The sequence below is a fragment of the Rhamphochromis sp. 'chilingali' genome (assembly GCF_963969265.1).
Source record: "Rhamphochromis sp. 'chilingali' genome assembly, chromosome: 6".
NCBI classification, from domain to species: Eukaryota; Metazoa; Chordata; class Actinopteri; order Cichliformes; family Cichlidae; genus Rhamphochromis; species Rhamphochromis sp. 'chilingali'.
This window is the reverse complement of record NC_137933.1, coordinates 28,329,854-28,350,082: the sequence shown is the minus strand read 5'-3', so window position 1 is coordinate 28,350,082 and position 20,229 is coordinate 28,329,854. Positions and strand designations below refer to the sequence as shown.

The 20,229-nt window shown below is 39.7% G+C and overlaps 1 protein-coding gene and 1 long non-coding RNA gene across 3 annotated transcripts in view; one reads left to right on the top strand and one right to left on the bottom strand.

Moving 5' to 3' along the window:
- kif26ba (kinesin family member 26Ba) overlaps window positions 1-20,229 on the top strand; it is a 109,204-nt gene that overhangs the window by 29,484 nt on the left and 59,491 nt on the right. For both annotated transcript variants that reach the window (XM_080884821.1, XM_080884820.1), the window contains exons 3-4: window positions 2,808-3,479; window positions 17,034-17,215. In XM_080884821.1, the coding sequence (XP_080740947.1) occupies window positions 2,808-3,479; window positions 17,034-17,215 (854 nt within the window). The remainder of the gene's footprint in view (window positions 1-2,807; window positions 3,480-17,033; window positions 17,216-20,229) is intronic.
- Window positions 1-20,229, bottom strand: part of LOC308398278 — a 48,263-nt gene that overhangs the window by 27,366 nt on the left and 668 nt on the right. Inside the window, exon 2 of the long non-coding RNA XR_013971909.1 lies at window positions 19,940-20,010. This is a non-coding gene — a long non-coding RNA (uncharacterized lncRNA). The remainder of the gene's footprint in view (window positions 1-19,939; window positions 20,011-20,229) is intronic.

Below are 20,229 nucleotides of genomic sequence, written 5' to 3'. Positions count from 1 at the left end.
GTGCTTGGTAATAGCATCCTTTAGAAAAGATTCATGCTAGGGTGCATGGTAGAGTACATCCCGAGGCACATAAAATAGCAGAGAAGTGATGCTCTCGGTTCTTATTCAATCTTTTCTAAGTTAAAATGCCATGAGATGGTTTTTACATTTAACCATGCACTCAGTCTGTAACTATCACTTAGGCAGAAAAGGGAACGAGGATGCGCATCCTGTTACACAAGAGGTGGGCTAGTTGAAAGCAGGAAGGTTGCACTTTGTAGCACCATCTACCACAGGTGTTTAATTGAATTACAGAGCTCTGAAGCAGACATGCACACCACACCTGCATTTGGGTGAATAATAAGCTCACAAAATCACAGTCATTTGAATCCTACCATAAGTCTCAAGGGTCCTAAGCAAAGCTAAATTTTATGAGGAAAAGCCATTTCTATTTAATGACCTTTGCAAGATAAAGACCTTAATGCTTTATGGAAAACCTAAAAAAAAAAAAATTTCACCAGGGTCAAATGAGGTTTAGATGCAGATCTGTATCAGGGTGTGCGTGTGCTTGTTAACTTTGATATTGAGTCCAAAGAGTCATGGCAGGAGATTTAAAGTGGCTTTGCTCTATCCAAGTGGTTCCAATTAGTCTGGAAAAACATATACAGGCTCAACACGCACCTTTTAATATACAAATATCTATGCACAAATGCACAGATAAGTCCACAGAGATTGGATGAATATCGTGATTCTGCACACAATAATTGTTCTCACACACGCATCCAGAAAGAGTAACCGGAAAAAAGTTTAAAAAGAGAGATATAAAGGATATAAAAGAGAAAAATAAACAAACTGACCCGTGTTACTTTGGTTTTTTCTTCCATTGCTCATGTTTAACTGTTGGTTTACATTGTGCGCAATATAAATATGTAAGTATTGACTCAACCTATAGTATGAGTCTCTTTTTCTTCACATTTTTTTTCTAACCAAAAAAGGCACAACACACTGTTTTTACACCTCAGTGCCTTTAATGCTGACATTTTTCATATGTGGTGTCTGTGTCAGGTTAACTTACCTAAAGAGCTGATTTATCTATTTATCTGTATACTTATTACAGAATCATATCAATCATGATGTTAAAAGTAAGGCTTTTTGTTTGGGTGAACAGGTTGAACAAAGTATAGAGAAAAGGAGCACTGTTTTTCTATAGAAGCTACTTTAGTATAAAGGTGTTAAGAGGACTATCTTTAGAGGAGCACTCTTAAATGGTATCCCAACAGGAAGTGATTTGTAGTAATGTGGCAACCAGATACACTGTATAGTGAGTGACATCCAGTGACTTAAAAGTTTCATGCCAATGGGCTTAAGTGTGACAAGTGAATCTCTTCCTGTGTGGACACCCCTACACCCCCACTGTGTGGTGTTAAGCTATGTGCATGTATGTTTTTGCCTACAGAATCTACTAACATCTACTGTGCCTTCTTAATGAAATAAAGTTACTTAATGAAAAGGTTATTTATGTATAGTAAGAAGTGTAGTGTCAAAACTGAAGATGCTTTGCATACATATACAGTATAGTTTGCCTTTTTCAACAGCATGTGTACTGATTGGAGTTTTGGGTATTTGATTCAGGAGATATAGTTATTTTCTGCCGGTCTGCTGCTAAATGACCAAAGATTGATGTGTTGATCCTCCCATGGTGTGCTTACTTTTTTAATGTATATGATCATACTTTAAATACAATTAATATTACCCCTGATCTGTTTTTTTTTTTGTTTGTTGTTGTTGTTAAAAATCACAGATGAACTTTGTTCTGGGTTGTAGTCTCATTTTCCCACTGAAAATATAATGTTTGGATCCCGCTATTTTTATTTCCGATTGTATACATATAATCTGTATACAAATCTTCATTGTATCTCTAGACAATTACCATTTAATGTTATGGTTTATCCATTATATGGCATAAAACAGATGAAATATGTCAAAAAAAAAAGAAGGTAAAGAGCTGGTGGCAGTGGAAAAAACCACTGGAAAAAAAAAGTGGGTTTTATTTGTTTGAAATTGTATTAATTTAAATGCTATTCCATCTAGTGTGCAATAAATACATTCATTCAACTCTATTATGAGACATAAATATAAAAGAAACAGTCACAATTTTATTTTTTATTGTTTTTCTTATTGCTAAAACTGATGGTTAACTAAACCTTAATGAATAGAAAAGTGGTTGTTTTTAAAATTTAGCAATAAATTAAGTTATTCCTAATTGATAGAAATTAATAATCAAACACCTAACTTTATGTAATAATAAGAGGCTGCTTGTTTATTAAGCAAATATGCTAACAGATGATTCAAAGGTGCAAAGTCACATTATGCATTTCACTTACAACATACACATCAGACTGAACTAGCAAAATTCAGTAAAAGAAAGAAAAAGGGAGGGTGGGGGGGATCGTATAAGGTCAGTTGCTTTCATTCCTGTATGAGACAACGTTTTGCTGCTAGCTTCTGTCATACTTTTATCCTTTAGACCCCGAGGACATAGTGTGTGTCTGTCTGTGTTTTTGTGTGTACTTGTTTGTTCACTTGGTGTGTCTGTCTTACTACACTCCTTCCCTGAGGCTGAATAACATGCTTCTTGGTTTTTCTATAAATATTCATAGTAAAGACTTGTTCAACATGGCTATGATTTCCTCCTGTCTTATCCTTCGTTATCTTAAAGGTTTTCTTAACATATCTCACTCCCAGCTGTTCTTGTTCATTTTGCTTTCATTCAAACCTTCAGTCATGAGTCTAAATGTTTCCTTTTGTTTTTCTCTCCCTCCTTCCAGGATCCCTCATTCTCGCTCCTTCTCCACGATAAACTTCAGGTGCCCAACAGTTCTCGCCGGGCGTGGAACGAGCGTGACAGTCGATGTGATGTCTGCGCCACCCACCTTACTCAGCTCAAACAGGAAGCTGTGCGGATGGTTCTGACTCTCGACCAGTGGGATTTATCTCCAGCCTCTTCCCCTCCAGCCCTGAGTGGACGATATGGGTCTCAAGCACCTCCGGGTCCGTCATCAGGAGCACCAGGAGGGCCTCTGTCACGTGAATGGCCTCCCTTTCTCCCTTCCTCTTCCTCCCCCTCAGCTGCTGCTGCTGCTGCTTCTCAGCCTGCCCACACATCCTCTCAATCCCCTTCTCCGGTTCCCAGCCAGACCCCAACACCAAGCCCTAGCCATGGATCATGCAGTCCGCAATCTCAAGGTGCAGGGCATAGACTGGGGTCCAAGCCCAGCTCTCTGGGCCTCGGAGGTGGAGTGGACAGAAGAAACGGGTCCCCTAGTTCAGGAAAGACATCTGGTGGGCAGCAGCAGCCAGTGACTGGAGTAAACAGCCCTGGAAATAATGGTGGTAGCAGCAGTAATAATGGGACTGGAGCAGTACTGAGCACGGCAGCTCTGCAGGCACATCAGCACCTGAACAGAACGAATGGAGGAGTCACACTCTATCCATATCAGGTAAAACACCTATAGATGTGTGTATTTTGGCGGTGGGAACGTATGTGTCTGTGCGTGTGTGTATCTTGGACTATCTGGACCGATTCTTCCCACAAGTGCATTGCAAATATCACCATGGAAACAGCAGAACTATATCATTATATGATCAAATGATGACAGGCAAGATGGCTAGTCTCTATATGTGAGTCTGACAGATTAGGCAGGAGTTCGGTACATTTACACTGGTCATTTTGCAGGTTTGACTTAACATCCGTAACTTACGTGAAATGTTTGTTCTTGTACTTCAGAAAGAGCTAAGGACAATTTAAACTAAAAGTTTTCTCCTCCATTATAATAAATATATGACTGACTGTCTAGCAAACACAAAAAATGTTATGACTGGGATGTAGATACTGTTAAAAATGTACTTTTTTATAGAGATTTTTGCTGTCAGGGCTTAATATGCTCTAAAAGGACATTTTTCAGCTGTGACACATGCCTCCTGAGTGGGATACATGCATGCTAAGGAGAGAAGGAGAGATAGGAACCAAACACACTGAGTGATGTTAAAAGAAATTCAATTACTTTAAAATCCTTACCACTCAGTTTCTGGAATATTTGTTGATCATATCTCAGTCTGACCCGAGCACAGAGACCCTATTCACACTTGGTTTTGAGATGCGTCCTAGCTGATATGATTACATCCATGTTTATCGTGTGTCTCTATCGAGGCTACTTCTGTTTAGATTTTCTCACTGTCTGCAGCTCAAAGAACCCAGCTCACACATATTTTATCTGACGTTGGTTCGAGTGATTTGGCCTCACAGCATCTCATGGTGGATTTACATTTATGTTTTGCACTTTTGGTCTGATCACCAGCCGAGTTTAAACGTAAAGTATATTAGAAATTCAGTTTGCAGTCCAGTTTGTAGACAGATGACAACATTATACTTTATGTTTTTCAAAGCATTGCCATTCCCAAACAAAGAGATTGTAAATAAGAAGAATATTTATTTATTTAGTCCATATTTGCAAAGACAAACGGTAGCTGTAAACAAACCACGGCAGACCCGATGACAAGTTCATGCTTTTCAGCATCTTTATTGACTCGCTTTCATCAACGGTTGTCGTTTCCACATGGCTGGAGCTTTTCAGCCACCAGCCGAACACACCAACAACAACAATCATGACAGGAGTTAGCCCAAACTTTAAGCAGGCGAGGCGTGGTTGCCGATGCCACTCAGGTGCGTCCGTCTCCCCTGCAGTGGCACCACAGACCACACCCCGCCACAGTAGCAAATTTCTTTATGTGTTTATTTCTACTCAAATATTAGAATGCTAGTTTCTGATGGTTGTGTCTTCTAAAATTGCAAAAACACGTTGTGCAATTAGTTTTTTGCATGCCAAAAAAACACTCTTACTAAGGAGACAAGAGGGAAGCAAAACATGTTGATATCAAGCATTAAGTTAGCACCAAGCAAGATTCAAGATTCAAGTGGAAAATAGAGATAAAAGAAAATGTTTTAGGAGGATACAGGAAGGGAAGAAGCACAACTTCACAAAAAAAGGAGGATGGTAGGAGGGAGAAATCGCCTTAGGTGAACAGTGGTCTAGAGGTGTGTGGAGAGAGGCAGTGGTGCTGAGACTCCAGGGGAAATCCAGAGGTGTGTGTGTGTGTGTGCATGTGTGTGTTAACATGAACGTGTTATACAGATGTAATAATTCATACAGTGATAATTAGGACTCCGGGGACTCTATGTCATACACCCCCAGTCCCTCTTCACTCTTTCATTCTCATTCATTTTCTTTCACACTTACTCTCCCCTTACTTCGCCCCTATTATCTCTCCTGCCGTTCTCACACTTTGTCTGCTTCATATTCATCCGCTCTTCTATCTTGCTGTTATCCCATCTGCTTTTACTTTTTTTTTTTATTCAACCCACGACTAGAATCAGATACAGAGAGATGGAGTGATAGATGGAAATGACTTTGTACACTCTCTTGAATTGTTTCGTTATCATGTTCTACCGGTCAGAATAAATTAGGTTTGCAGGCTTTTATGTATTCTGGTATGTCTTTGTGGGAATTACAGTCAAAGAGTTCAGATTTGAAAGAGCATTTCTCTTTTGCTAAATTTCATTTTCTCAGAAAATAAAAGGGCGTTCATTTTTTTTTAGGTTATGAGGTTTAGGTTTGTCTGTCTGTTAGCAGGATTGTGCAGAAAGTTATGCATGAAGATTCCAGCACATGTGGGGGCTTGGCTCAACCTAGAAGTCCGTCCAGCCATCTATTCTCTTCTGCTCATCCTTATCAGGGTGGGCTGGAGCCTATCGCAGCTGTATTAGGGCGAGAGGCGGGGTAAACCCTGGACAGGTCGCCAGTCTATCGCAGGGTCAAAGAAGAAGTCATTAATGTTTTTGAGTTGATCTGGATAACGATCCAGGAGTCTTTGGAAGAATTCTTCACTATTGTGAGACTGAAAAAAAAATCAGATATTTCACATCATATGTACATTTATACACCATCTTTATGTTCAATAAACTGTTGAAACATGGTGTTCAGGGCAGTTTGCATCACTTTTTTCATCCGCTACTTCAATTTTACACATCATTTCATAGTTTCATCGTTTCATGTAGCTTTTTTGACCGTGCTCCACTTAAAAAAATGTTCTTTGATTTCAACTTAGCCAGCATGAAAGCAGGAAGGTGTTTTGCTTTTTATGTGCCTGCGTCACATTTGTTGTTTCCCCATTCATGTGTATGCACATCTCAGTCCTTTGAAAGCTGCCTGAACAAAGGAAATTCTAGAAACTGTTCACAAACGTTCACTTCGACTCAACCATGAACGGATTAGATTTTGGTGGTCAGAGATAAAGATCCCTGTAATGTTATAAAAACATTTTGGTTCAGATGCACATTTTATTTTACCACTTCATAGTGATATCATAAAATTCAGGAAAGAAAATGTGGACATTGCTTAAGATAATAACGTACTTGACATTGGGTCAGATGCTAAATTGGTAATGCTAATCCTGGGTGTCCAAAATTTAAATCCTTTAAAAGTGTTTACCACATACATTCCCTTCAGGCTACTTTTTGTCTGTTTTGTAATTTGCATTTAGATACACTTTTGAGTATATTTGTGTGTGAGTGTGCCTTGTTGTGTGTGCAAAGGGTTTGGGCTATAAGAGTGTGTCAGCCAGCATGCATACTTGCACATCATTGTGTGCAAACGGCGTATTTTGAAGCTCTGTGTAGATGTGTAGGAACTTCTTTACATGATCTCATTCTGTATTCTGTATATGAATTAGTATGTGCGCTGGGAATTGTAAAATCCTAGTGAGCCTGTGTGTTTCTGGCGAGGCGTCTGCAGTAATGGTGCTTCAGTAGGAAAGGAGAAACGCGATAATAAATCACCCTCATTTAGACTAACGCCTGCTAGAGAAGGAGATGGGGGGAGGAGCTGAATGGAGACATAATCAAGAAAATGAAAATTGGGAATAAAGATGAAGAAATGAAGAGACTAGATTTAAAGAGCAGAATGATGAAGAGAAGGTTTAAAGCAGGACACAAGCGATAATAAGCCGTCGCACGTGACATTTTAACATCACTATGTTTAAACAAACTTAATTCTGGGACATAAGGGTTTGCAGGGAGACAAACTCTGCATTTCTTCTTTGCCTGAGAATTTGATCTGCTTTGCTGCTTGCACCACAAAACAGAGCCATAGCTTCATGTTTTAGCATCAGTGGAGCTTTCATTGGGTCTTACAATAGGAGATGATTGAATGCAGGCCAAATGAGAATTCTCCTCCAACATGCTCGCGCTCTTCAGCAAAGTGAGGGAGACAACAAACACGTAGATTGACAGCAGGGAATGTAAAGCATTTCTGTGCTCAAATGCTGCAGCAGGAATCGGTGGGATTTACGAGAATCGTGTGTCCCATTGTTCAGAAACATTACTCACAACAGCGCATTAAAGTGAATTATTGGTTTAATTCATTTTAATTATTAAAATCTCCAGTAAAGTCTCTAGTCAGGGGTCGCACAACAAGAGATGAATTGAGAGAGGGAGGGAGCGGTTGTAGGTAGACAGAGAAAAGAAGCCGCCTGTCTGCCGGCATAGCTGACATAAAATTCTTGCTGGGTCAGCAGTCTAAGAGGTGACTGCTGCCACGTTTTATATTTATTAGGATTGTTTTTCAGTTCCATGGGAAGTCCAGGACAAAAGGAGAAACGAATTCAGTGAAAACAAGTGGAATTTCTTTACTAGGCTGTAATGATGCCTGGGTTATGGAGCCATGGTTTTGAATTTTCTGTGAGTTTATAGTTCATTTTGCTTTGAGTATGTTTTATGATTTCTTTTTTCTTTGTTGAGTCTCCAGTTCTTAGTTCTTCCCTCTGTTCACTTCCTGTCCCTCCATCAGTCTTGTCTCTGTTTCTTAGTTCAGTTGTGGCTTACTTCATGTTTTATTTTGGTAGCTGTTGGATTTTTATCTCACTTTACTTCCTTTGTCATTTTCTTAGGTTTAGCTGCATCCTTTTACCACAGGCTTTTTCACCATCCCTAATTACCTCTTGTATAGCAATGTATATTTATATATCCCCAATCAGAGTGTCTGTGTCCCTTGCATTTGTTTTGCTATTTAAAGCTGTTGAATTTTGTTATGTTTGGGTTATTTTCATAGACTTTGTCTCCTGACTCAAAAGGTCAGATTTTACATTACACTGTTTTGTCTGCGCGCCCTGCATTTGGGTCATGCACACCCTCAACATAGATGGCAACAACAGACATTTTCACATGGACAGATAATGTTATATTCTTGATTAACACACTTTTTATTTAGCCAAGTTCAGTCTTGTAGACTTGCTCTGCGCTGGTAGACTCACTAACTTTTTAAGTGCACTGACTGTATGTCATAAGTTACAGGCTGAGGACTCAGTGCGGACTTGAGAGACAAATGGAATAAACTGAAAACACGCCTTTAGTTGGGAGATAAAGTAAAACAAAATAACAGAGCCCATTCAAAATCCACCCTAAGGGAAGAAATCCAAAATGCTACACAAAAGGCCAGAAGAGTATACTACAAATGAAGTTCAGACTACCTAGGCTTTCTTCGCTGTAGCTATCAACAGAACCTAAAACTCTGTTTGGAGATGGATCTCACAAAGGTGGTCTACAGAAGTGGGCTCTGTCAGGCTCTGTGTGCAGACACATAAAAATTGTGGGTTTTGTGGATCAAAATGATGGAATGATCCCTGCGAGTGCCACCAGTCAGTTTCTACAAGAAAATCATAAAACCTAAAGAGAGAAAAGCTTTAATAAAAATCACAATTTTAAAATCTTGAATAACAAAAGGACATAAAAGTTGGGGCAATTACACTAACTTTTTCAGTTTGATAATTTTTTAACTTTGATGGATCTCTATTGTTGTAAGGGAAAAAGGTGACCAGTAACATATAATGGTCTAAAGGTCTTTATTTATTTATGTTTTTTATAAGCTGCTCAGTGTCTGAAGTAAATGTCTGAGCCTCTAAATTAAAAGCAGAGTTCAGTGACATGTGGTCCTTTAATTAGTTTGTAGACAGAGCTTCTCATTCTGTGACAAACCAAACTGTCTATAAAAATCACGTCCATATCAAAGGCTCACTTTAGCTTTGCAGGCTTGCTATGGGAGTGTTTTGGTAGAATGACTCTGTGTGTCTCACTCCTCTCTCTAGCATGAAAACGCTAATCCAACATTACCTCTGCCCTCGTGCTGTCCTTCAAGCAGCTAATTGAAAACAGGTTTATACAGTGTGGTGTGTGCGCCTCTGTGTGCGCTTCTGTGTGATTCCAACAGTGGTTAGATTAGCTTTTCTAATTTACCGTGAATCTGTTGCGCCTATTGTGTATGGATTGTTTCCGTTTATCTGAGAGAAACAGGATGTCAAATAAAGAACACGCTTGCAATCATATTGTTTTGTATAAAATATGTTTTTATTGCCAGACTATAATAATAGTTGGTCTACGCATTAGAGAAGTTTGTGAACTGAAGGTTTGACCTACTGTGTAAATCTGGATGGTAGGAGTGGGCAATAGAGCCTCAAAATGATATCATAACATTTCAAGAAAATTTCCAATAACATATATGAAGATATTACAAAAAAAGTTGCCAACAGTAGAAGAAGCATTACAATATAGTAGTAGTGACAGAACATAAGTCAAATGTAAGCACAAAGTAGCCTAGGGAATGTTATCCCAGGGACTTTTAAATGAAATTATACAATAACTATAGTGGCCTTGAGAGGCCAAATGGACTGCAACTTAAGAAAACACCAGCAATAAGAAAAACGCTGCAAAAGCACACAAAACACAACGGAAATAGGAAAAACGAAAACAGAAATAGGAAAAAACACAAAGGAAGTTTTTCTGGGGAGACAATAACCCGACGGACCAGTTGGAGAAACCCAAAACATGGTAGGCGTCTTTTTTTTTATGATTCATATAATACTGATGACAGATATTTAGGCTAATAGTTAAGCTAACACACTTACCTCTCATCTTTTCTTTCCTCACAAAACACAAAATAGATCCTCCACTTCTTTTAAGTGTCTCCCAGCGCAATTCTTGGCATATTTTGGTTCCTGCAATTGGACCGTCGCATTATTGTCTCCCCAGAAACACTTGTGTTTTTGGAAATCTGTTTTTTCCTATTTCCACTGTAATTTTTCCTAATACCGTTGTGTTTTGTGTGCTTTTGCAGCATTTTTTGTTATTGCTGGTTTTTTTCTTAAATTGCAGTCCGTTTGGCCTCTCAGGGCTACCATAAATAACAGCCTAATACTGTTGCCTATAGCTTTTTATTTACAGAACTCATTTTTCGCCATGTAACTGCATCTGTGATTTACATCCACCATATGGAGTGTAACTAGTGAGTGCTCCAGCGATGCTCAGTCATTTTATTTGTTTAATTTTGGGTCGCACATAAGCAGCTGTTCGCATATCAACAGATGAAAGAAGATTGTTGTTGCTACCTTAACAGGAACCATGTTCTTGCACATTTTGCGAAGTATTATGCTTTGTTGGGGGTAACCAAACCACTTCCTTCCTGTTAAAGCGACTCCCTCTTTAGGTATTAATCAGCAGCAGCAGCTGACATGCTGCTCTCACTTTCAGACATTTTTGGGCTTGTGTCGTGTGTCCTTGAGAAGATAAATGCATGGCATTGCTATATGACTGATATCACAATATGACACTTTTATATCGTGTACAGATTTAGGCTGGTATTATCTAGTGTGGTATGATATGGCAAAGTCCTACTGGGTGGAAAGAGAAGAGCCAGCTCTTACCTTTAAATGTCAGAGCTTGATAGAGAGTAAGCACAGCTAATAGTCTTCATATTATATGTTTTCCTGTATAAAATAAACCTACATTGCTCTCAGTTTACTTGCTGTTCTTTTAACTGGTTTTCATTTTCAAGCATACTGGCCTCTAGTATGTAGCCTTGACAGTGTTTCTGTGTTTCTGATTTGATTATGTAATATATCATATAACTAAACAGATCTCATTTTCATCTCCTCTCTCCTTCTCTCACAGTCGCTTTCTATCTCTCATGCATTCTCTGGCCAAATTATTAGGAACACCTACATCAGAGTAGAACAACTCTGGCGTCAAATTTACTACATTAAAAATGTGTTTCCAATATTTTCTTGCCCTTTGACATTAAGGACACTTGAGCCTTTAACCCCCTTGCCTCATTATGGGTGTTAAGGATTCAGGTTTACAAATATATCGATAATTTACTCCCTCTCAACATCCATTTCTGTCATTTCCCTTTATGTATTGCCTACGTTTCATGACTGGGTTTCTGTTTCCTCCAAGCTTACTTTCTTTTCCTTCATAGTTTGACACATAAACTCCTGCTTCTGTAACTCTACCACCTCTGTGAGAAATAAATAAACATCCTTCTCCGTGTGCTCACTTCTTTATTTTTTCGCATTTCCTCCCCCACTTTAATTTTGAACAAGCGGCCTCTTTCTCTCTTCCGCCAAACCACTCAAGTAAGTGCTTAGATGGTTTTACAGATTGTGTTTATTGCACCGATAAGATCAGACAGGACCACACACGCGTGTGGACACACAACACACAATTTCTATTCCCTTTATACAAAACTGAAGGTGCAGATTGTATTTTGGGCGCCTGTAATATGAGAAAGAATAAAATAAGAGAGACTGATGAGTAAGGTAAATGCTGGGGAAATGGTGTTTGTGATGTAATGAAGATGAATTGGTCAGCTGTTATTGTTTTCCGAGAGGGGAGTGAGAGATGTGGATTACTGAAATAATATAGAGGAAAAGTGTAAAAGTTACAGAAGTATAGTGTGCTATTGTATTTTTTTTAAATTTAATAACCTGGAAAATCTAATATCACATTTGTCAAAGTCCCGCATTGACTGATACAGTCATAGGATCAGGCTATTTTGTAAAAACACAGTCAGATGCTGTGTTTTTCATTGATTAGCTGCATTATTTTCACCTCTGGCTGTTGCATTATCCTCAGTCATCTCAATTTGTCCTGCTGTTATCTATATCCTTTTATCTGCTGCGGTGACCTAATATCCCCACAGGAATCATTAAAGTTTCATTCAATGTAGGATAACCTAATTTATTGTAAAGTATAGAGACAGCAGCTCAGCCTTTGTGTCCTGTGGGGAAATCTGAATGGGACATAATTTACTTTAATGAGTACTTTATCCAAAATGCTATGTAAATGCTTTAGCCAGGTGACCATCAATTTTCTGTATGCGCAGCACTCATGTAGGATTAATATGACAGCTCTCAAATAGTGACTGGCTTAATGACAGAGATAAGGCACCCATTACCACACCACTGCTACAGAGAAACACAGCAAAACTGTTGAAATCTCATGATGATTTTAGCCCTGACGGTAGTTTAATTAGTAGTTAATTAATAGTAAATGTTTGATTAATAATTAGGAGGTAATTCAAATAAATGACACTAACAACGCAAGAGGACGAGTTCAAGAGGTGAAGCTTAGCAGACAGATATCAGCTACAGCTGCCTACATCTGTGCACCTGTCAGTCAAAGCTCAGACTCTGTTACAGCTCTGTCTAGACATGAGGAAGCACAACGGAAAGATATAAAGGAGGGTCCTGCCCCAGCTGCCAGTTCAGAGTGTCAACACGAATTTCAAGTGTAATATTTATTCAGCCATGCGCATGTAAAAAGAAAGGTTACAATAACTGAAAGAAATTTACTTGCGATTGCATCAAGTGCAAAATAACTAAAGAAACAGATCCGTCTTCTGAGAAACAGATGAGAAAATTGTGTAAAAGAAAAGGTAGTTCACTGCTTCTGCTTCAGTGGTACAATAAAACTGAATTAGTCTATTTGCACAGATGCAGTCACACACACACACACACACACACACACACACACACACACACACACACACACACACACAAAAAAAAAATCCCATTACAAACCAATAACAGCACTTGGCAAAGTCTCAGATGTAACACAAGGGAACACACAGTCAGCTACAAAAAAGGTGTGGAGGCTGAGGACAGAAGTATAATGCTGTTGTTAACAGTTGCTGAGACCAGACAGTGAGCTGACCCAAGCAAACCCAAGAGTGTGAGCCAATTAAGAGGAGAGGTTCAGATGTTACTTTAGCTCTGGAATTTGCTGCTTTTTGGAAATTACATGTTAATGAAAAGGGTAGATTACAAAGAACATCAGTGCAAACAGCTCAGCTATACCACATTTGGTGATAGTCAGGGGCTCTGCTGTGATTAGTGTGAATGGCAGTAAAGTGTAAGTGGTATTGCAACATGACAATATTTTAAAGAAAGGGTCTGCTTTAAAAGTTAAATGGTCACCGTAAAGAACTTTCTTCCTGTTAATGCCAGCATGTCTGGCCAAAACTTACAGGTCACCTGAGCACTAATTTAGTAAAAGAAGAGCAATGCCTAACCCGACCAAAGACACACCACATTTGGTGAGAGGTGAGATTGGGTAAGTTCAAAAGGGACATTTTTATCAGTCTCAGCTATACTTGTGTTTACCCACACTAACATTAACATTAACCTGCTACACATTAGCACTGCCATTGTCAACATGTTTCCATGATTTAGGCTTTTAGATCATAGCACCACTAAACATATTGCACACTCTCAGTAGACTCTCCCTGAGCCAGTATCATAGCTGTGGACTCTTAAATCATATGCAGTGACTGTAGGCTATAAACTGGTGTCTCTATGTCTGTCCAGCCTTGGTGGTCTGAACTGCAGCACCAGCACTCAAAGCTATACATTATTAAACCACCTAGTTTGCATAATAACATTGTGTGGGACAGTGGGGTTTTTTTTACATTGTGTTAGTAGTTTTCCTTATTTTATTCATCAGAATTTATGAGTAGCCAGTACAAAAGCGCAGGTAGTCCTGTAGCTCGCTGGACCTTCATTTCATATGTTCGCAGCTCGTTTAATAATGCAGGAGCACCAAGCCAGGTCAGAGCTTTTGAAGCAGCTGTAAATGTACAAAGGTGTGTGGTATATAAACTATAGAGGCATCTCATTTACAATAGGTAATTTATCAAGGCAGCAGGTGGTGAGCTTGGACCCCAGCAGCCCTCAGCAATAAATATAAACACGTTGGAGCTGATTTAAGCGCACAGGTACACACATATGCAGAGACACGCATGGCAAGAGCACATATAGACATATTCAAAGGGACTTCCATTAACACACACAAAAGCTATAATTCCTTTATTGGAGTGTGTGGTCATGATTTAGGTGCTTTGCTGTCTTGATGTAGGCAGCACATAAAGAACTATAATCAATAATCCATATCTGTGTCATGAATGATTTGCTTTAACACACGCATGCATGCACAAACCCATAAACACATACGGCATAGAGTACATGCAGCTGTAACAAACTCACATTCAAATCAGTTAATTGTGCTATATCAGTTCTTCTTAACGTGTGTGTGTGTGTGTGTGTGTGTGTGTGTGTGTGTGTGAGAGAGAGAGAGAGAGAGTGAGAGAGAGAGAGAGAGAGAGAGAGAGAGAGAAAGAGAGAAATAAAGAGAGACTTATTTTTTGTCTCAAGCAACTACCGTATTTCCCGGACTACAAAGCGCACCTGAATATTAGCCGCACAAGCTAAAATCAGGGGAAAACCCTGTTTTGTACATACATTAGCCGCACCTGACTAAAAGCCGCAGGTGTTTCAATGTTGACTTATCATATGTAAGAGAATATGCACAAAGGGAATTGTCAGGAAAGAGATGGCTGTTTGGAGACACACCCCTTTTATTAATATTTTGAAAAACAAGTTATGGGTACATATTTGCACATGTAGTACATAACAGTAACCTACAGCACACCAGAAAAATAGATTCGGACTACCTTTTAGGCTCAGGTGCAGTGACACGGCTTTAACAAGAAGAAAAGTCAGTCATTCACCATCTTTCTCTTCTTCCTGCGCTCTAAAACCACCAAAGTCCTCTTCTCCAATGTCGGATACAAACAGGCTCAGGATGGCTTCGTCATCCACTCTTCTTCTCTCCTTCGTTGTCACTTTCAAAACCAAAGAAATCCTCGTTGTCAGTGTCAGAGTCGAACACCCTCAGAAGGGCCGTGGCGGTGTCCTCCTCTCCATCATGCAGCAGTCCAGCCCTTCAAAATCCGTTGGTGATCGTGGATGTTTTCGCACTTTTCCACGCTGTCAGAATCCACCGGTGGAGTTGGGCATAACTTGCTTTACGCAAGTTTATCGCCGCTCGTCATCCACGCCTCCCGCTGAATGCGTAGCGCTACTTTGAAGTTTGTTTTTCGCGCTACTTCGTACGGCACTACGTTGCCTGGCGGACGGACATGTGACTAACATACCACTCTTGAACCCCGATCCTTCCGCCAGGCAACGTAGTGCCGTACAACAGCGGAACAAACAAAACAAATCGTCTTACGATATCACAAAAATCATGGAAAATCCATAGAAAAGCCGCACCTGACTAAAAGCCGCAGGGTTCAAAGCTTGTGCAAAAAGTAGCGGCTTATAGCCCGACAATTACGGTACATCAATTTTTTGTGATGGACATGACAACACTCAGTGCAGAACTGTACTGCTGTAAGGTAGCTTGAAAAGTTTCCACAGATACCATGTGAACCCTGAAACAAAACATTAGATATCTAATATATCTAACTGATTAGATATGGCAGGTTAGCTATGTAAATGTATTTTTTGTAGTTATCAGAAGTAAAAAGCCTTACTGCCACTCCAAGAGGAGTGCTAAAGTAACTATTTTAGCAACCATTCCACCTCAATAAGTGTATTTTCATTTCAGATTCTGTATCTTACACATTACATCAAGTTTGTCTTGTGCACTTGATAAAAACAGTAACTCAGTCAAGAAAGCAAATGTAATTTATTTAGAGCATTATGAGTACAAAGGGCTTTCCCTTTTTATCCACGCTGTCTTTCTTCTGTCTAATAAAAGGCAAATGGTACGAGCGTTGATCTAATAATAAATCACAAATATGGATATAGCTTATGATGGCACAACAACCCTGCAGAGAGAATGCAGCTAGATATGTTAAGATTATTAATAAAAACAGGGAATAGCGAGGAGAAGAAGGAAGGGTCGATCTGACAAAAGTATACATGAGGTTGAAAGAAAGAAACCAAGGAGAGAGTGTCTTTGTTTCTTTGTTTATGTCTGTTTAGGATGCAGACAACATTCTGCTGCTGGTTCACTTTGATCACTAGAGAGGTTTTCTGTACACACACACACACACACACACACACACACACACACACACACACACACACACACACATAGGGGCATGCAATAAGTTATCCTTCAACAGGAAACAAAATGGGTGGGGAAAACCAGACTGTGTTCTCATATCTGACCATCTGGAAAAGACAAGGGTAGAGATAAATAGCAGTCATGTGTGTGTGTGTGTGTGTGTGTGTGTGTGTGTGTGTGTGTGTGTGTGTGTGTGTGTGCGTGCAGTTTGTTTGTCATGAAGTACATGCACAAAGTTAGCACAATCAAAGTATTCATGAGACAAAGTCTTATCACGTCTGACTGGGTGGGAGAAGCGAGCAGCAAATACTGACTCTGCTGCCAGTCTTTGTTTCTGATTTTCCTTCAGTCGTCTGTTCTTGTTCTCTTTCACTGTGTCTTTGATGGGTTTTTACATTTTCACATTTCAGCCACTGCTGTGAAAATTATTGTTAGCGCTCACTGTTAACACTAATGTTGTTAATTGCACACAATCTTTCCAAATCTCTATGAAATTTTGTCCAGTCTCCACTAAAGTCATAATTTCTGTGTGTGACAGCAACACGTTAATACCAGCCTCGGAGCAGTGCCTCCCAAAAATTGGAAATTGTCTCATTCCTACTGCATAATTTATCATGTAATGAAATGTGAAGTTCCCATCAACAGTGTCTAAGTCTCCAGGCCCTGTGGATATTGTTAATTAATTAGTATTTTTATTTATTATTTAACTCTTGTTGGTTTTGTCAATTATAGTAAAAAAGTCTTTCTCTCTCATCAGATCTCCCAGATGATCTCAGAAGTCTCCAGAGAGGGAATTACCGAAGCTGCCCTGAACCGCTACAACACACACTCGCCCTCACACACAAATTCATCATCACATACAAACTCTCCCTCTCACACTCCAGCTGCAACCACCACAGCAGCGACTGCCACCTCCGCCGCTGCCTCTTTCTTTGCCAGGTAAGATTCACTTTACGCACTGAGTGAAAGCCAAGAAGATCACCTCTCTCATCTGATCCATACACTCCACGAATCATTCCAACAAGCAGGCATTGTAATTAAACGTGATCAGGTGCAGTATTGAATTTCTCTCCAGAGCTGTAAATATATCTGAACATCTGCTGCGTTTGTTCTTTTGTATTTAAATTTGACTAAAGCACGGAAAGCCAGGGAATCTGCATACTCACAGCTAGGGCTGCCACGATTAGTCGACTAGTCACGATTACGTCGACTATCAAAATCGTCGACGACTGATTTAATAGTCGACGCGTCGTTTGAAGCTTTGTAAGATCCCAAAAGACGCATGAATAAGTAGTAGTATTTAAGAGTGTAATAACGGACTGAAACAGAAGATGGCAGCACTGCATGTACAAGGATGCCAGATGCCGTTAAACCCCGAAGAAGAAGAAGCAGCTGTGTCCCAGAATTCATAGTGTGGCCCAGCGCAGTTCAGAATCAGAATCAGAAACTTTATTGTCATTGTCATGAGAACAACGAAATTAAGAATGGTCCCCGATCATTGCATCATCCCTAGCAATATCAAAATATAAATAAAACAATAAAATTCAATAAATAAAATAGATAGAATACTTAAAATACTAATAAGATATAACAGTAAAACATTCACATACATTCCCACACACATGCTTCAGACCGTGCATAGATTAACACAAGAGTGGCGTGATGGACATTTTTTTGTAGTATTCAGATGTGTTATTGCAGTTGGATAACAGCTGTGTTTGAGTCTATTAGTCCTTGCTCTGATTGCCCTGTACCGTCTGCCTGAGGGCAACAGTTCGAACAGGGAGTTGCCAGGATGTGAGGTGTCTTTTATGATGTTTTGGGCCTTTTTAAAACAGTGGGCGTTGTGTAGAACTTCCAGTGTGGGGAGAGGGCAGCCAGTGATCTTTTGGGCGGTGTTAATGATCCCTTGGAGTGCTTTCCTCTGAGCCCCTGTGCAGCTAGTGTACCAGATGCATATGCAGTAAGTTAGAACACTCTCAATGGTGGCTCTGTAGAAGGACACCAGCAGTCTCTGTGTGATGTTATTCCTCCTGAGAATTCTCAGGAAGTACAGTCTCTGTTGGGCCTTTTTCAGCAGCTCGGAGGTGTTCACACTCCAGGAAAGGTTCTCCTCTATATTGACTCACAGGAAGCGGAAGCTTGCCACCCTTTCTACACAGTCCCCATTTATGAATAGTGGTTGGATCTCTGCCTTTTTCCTTCTGAAGTCTATTATGAGTTCTTTGGTTTTTGAAGTGTTGAGGAGGAGGTTATTGGCCTTACACCATGACGTCAGCTGCTCCACCTCGTCTCTGTACGTAGACTCGTCTCCCTTGGAAATGAGCCCCACCACTGTGGTGTCATCTGCAAATTTCACAAAGATGTTGCTGTGGTGGCGAGGAGTGCAGTCGTGTGTGTAGAGAGAGTAGAGCAGTGGACTGAGCACACAGCCCTGGGGTGAGCCAGTGCTGAGACTCAGGGCTGAGGATGTGTGATGGCCAACTCTGACTCTCTGTCTACGGCCCGAGAGGAAGCTATTGATCCACATGCAGGTGCTGTATGGAAGCCCCAGGTCTTGTAGCCAGTTGCCAACAATGGCTAGTTAGTTTTAATATTACTCTTATTATTCTTTTTGGGTCACAAAATAAAGTTTAACATATTTTCATGCGATAATGTAGCTGTGTAAACCTCAAATATCTGCTCAGTTTATCAAGACACCACATATTTTCAAAAGCGCTCCGACGTTTTCGGAGACATCTGTTACCCACTAGCTTGATAGTTAGCCGGGGTTCAAGGCTCACTAGAGCCCGTGAGAACACCGGACTCCCTGCAAATCGTTTTCAAAGCCACCGCCGTCTTTCGCTACTCAGGTTAAACACGATATATGAGTCACTTAGATAACGTAGAAATGTTATTGTTTGGCTTTTTTTTGTATTTTATTTATTCCTGAGTAAATCGGTTTGGCTGAGAAATAAAGTTATAGTTTTTACACAGCTGAATAAACGTCAAGCAGACAGCTGATTATCAGAAGTGTGAGATGCTCGAGAATATACTCCGGTGTCCTGTTATATTTTAGATAGCAAGGAGCAAACGAGACTGAGTTTATTAAACTCCAACGAAACAATCTGCAGATTTCATTAAACTTTAATAAACTATCATCTTGTCTTTATTTTTAGTTAGCACATACCGTAAACACTTCAAGCTGTAAGCTAATGATATTTATATAAGAGCAGATGCATGCTGGTGCAATAAGCTGTACGTTTTACTTCCAATGGATGCATGATCTCATTAGTCGACTAATCGCAAAAATAATCGGTGACTAGTCGACTATCAAAATAATTGTTTGTGGCAGCCCTACTCACAGCACTACCGATCTCATTTAATCGCACAACCATCACTTTCTTGGGATTCAGTGGCATTTTGTAGAGTAGTAGATTTATTGTTGCACAGAAATGGCAAACTCATTAGTTCATTTATGCAAGTCTCATCATTTAGTTTAGTTTGTTCTGAGTTTAAAGGTCCAGAAATCCCCTCATTCAGGACGTCGCCTCTTTATTCTCAATTGGTTCAATGAAGCAGGAGGAATTAAAATAATGGGCTGACAAATAATCTCATTGTAAGATAAAGGTGATGAGAAAATGGAATACTATTATACAGTATAATGCACAAAAGAGTACTCACTTATCTCTTGGTTGGGTTGTGTGTCTATCAACGATCCAGTCATCAGTCTTCGATGAACTGTGTAATCAAATCTGGAGAAATGCAGAGCAGCACAACATAAATAAGACACGGGTAATATGGGTAAATTATTGATGAAAAAACATGGCAAGCTCAAAATGAACGAGTAAATTATTCATGGGTGACACCGCACCATGAGTGTGTCACAGTGTCTGAAGCATTGCTGACATGTCGTATCTAATGAGCTGCCTTAAATCACATTTTAAATGATACTGATGGTTTTCCTTCTCACT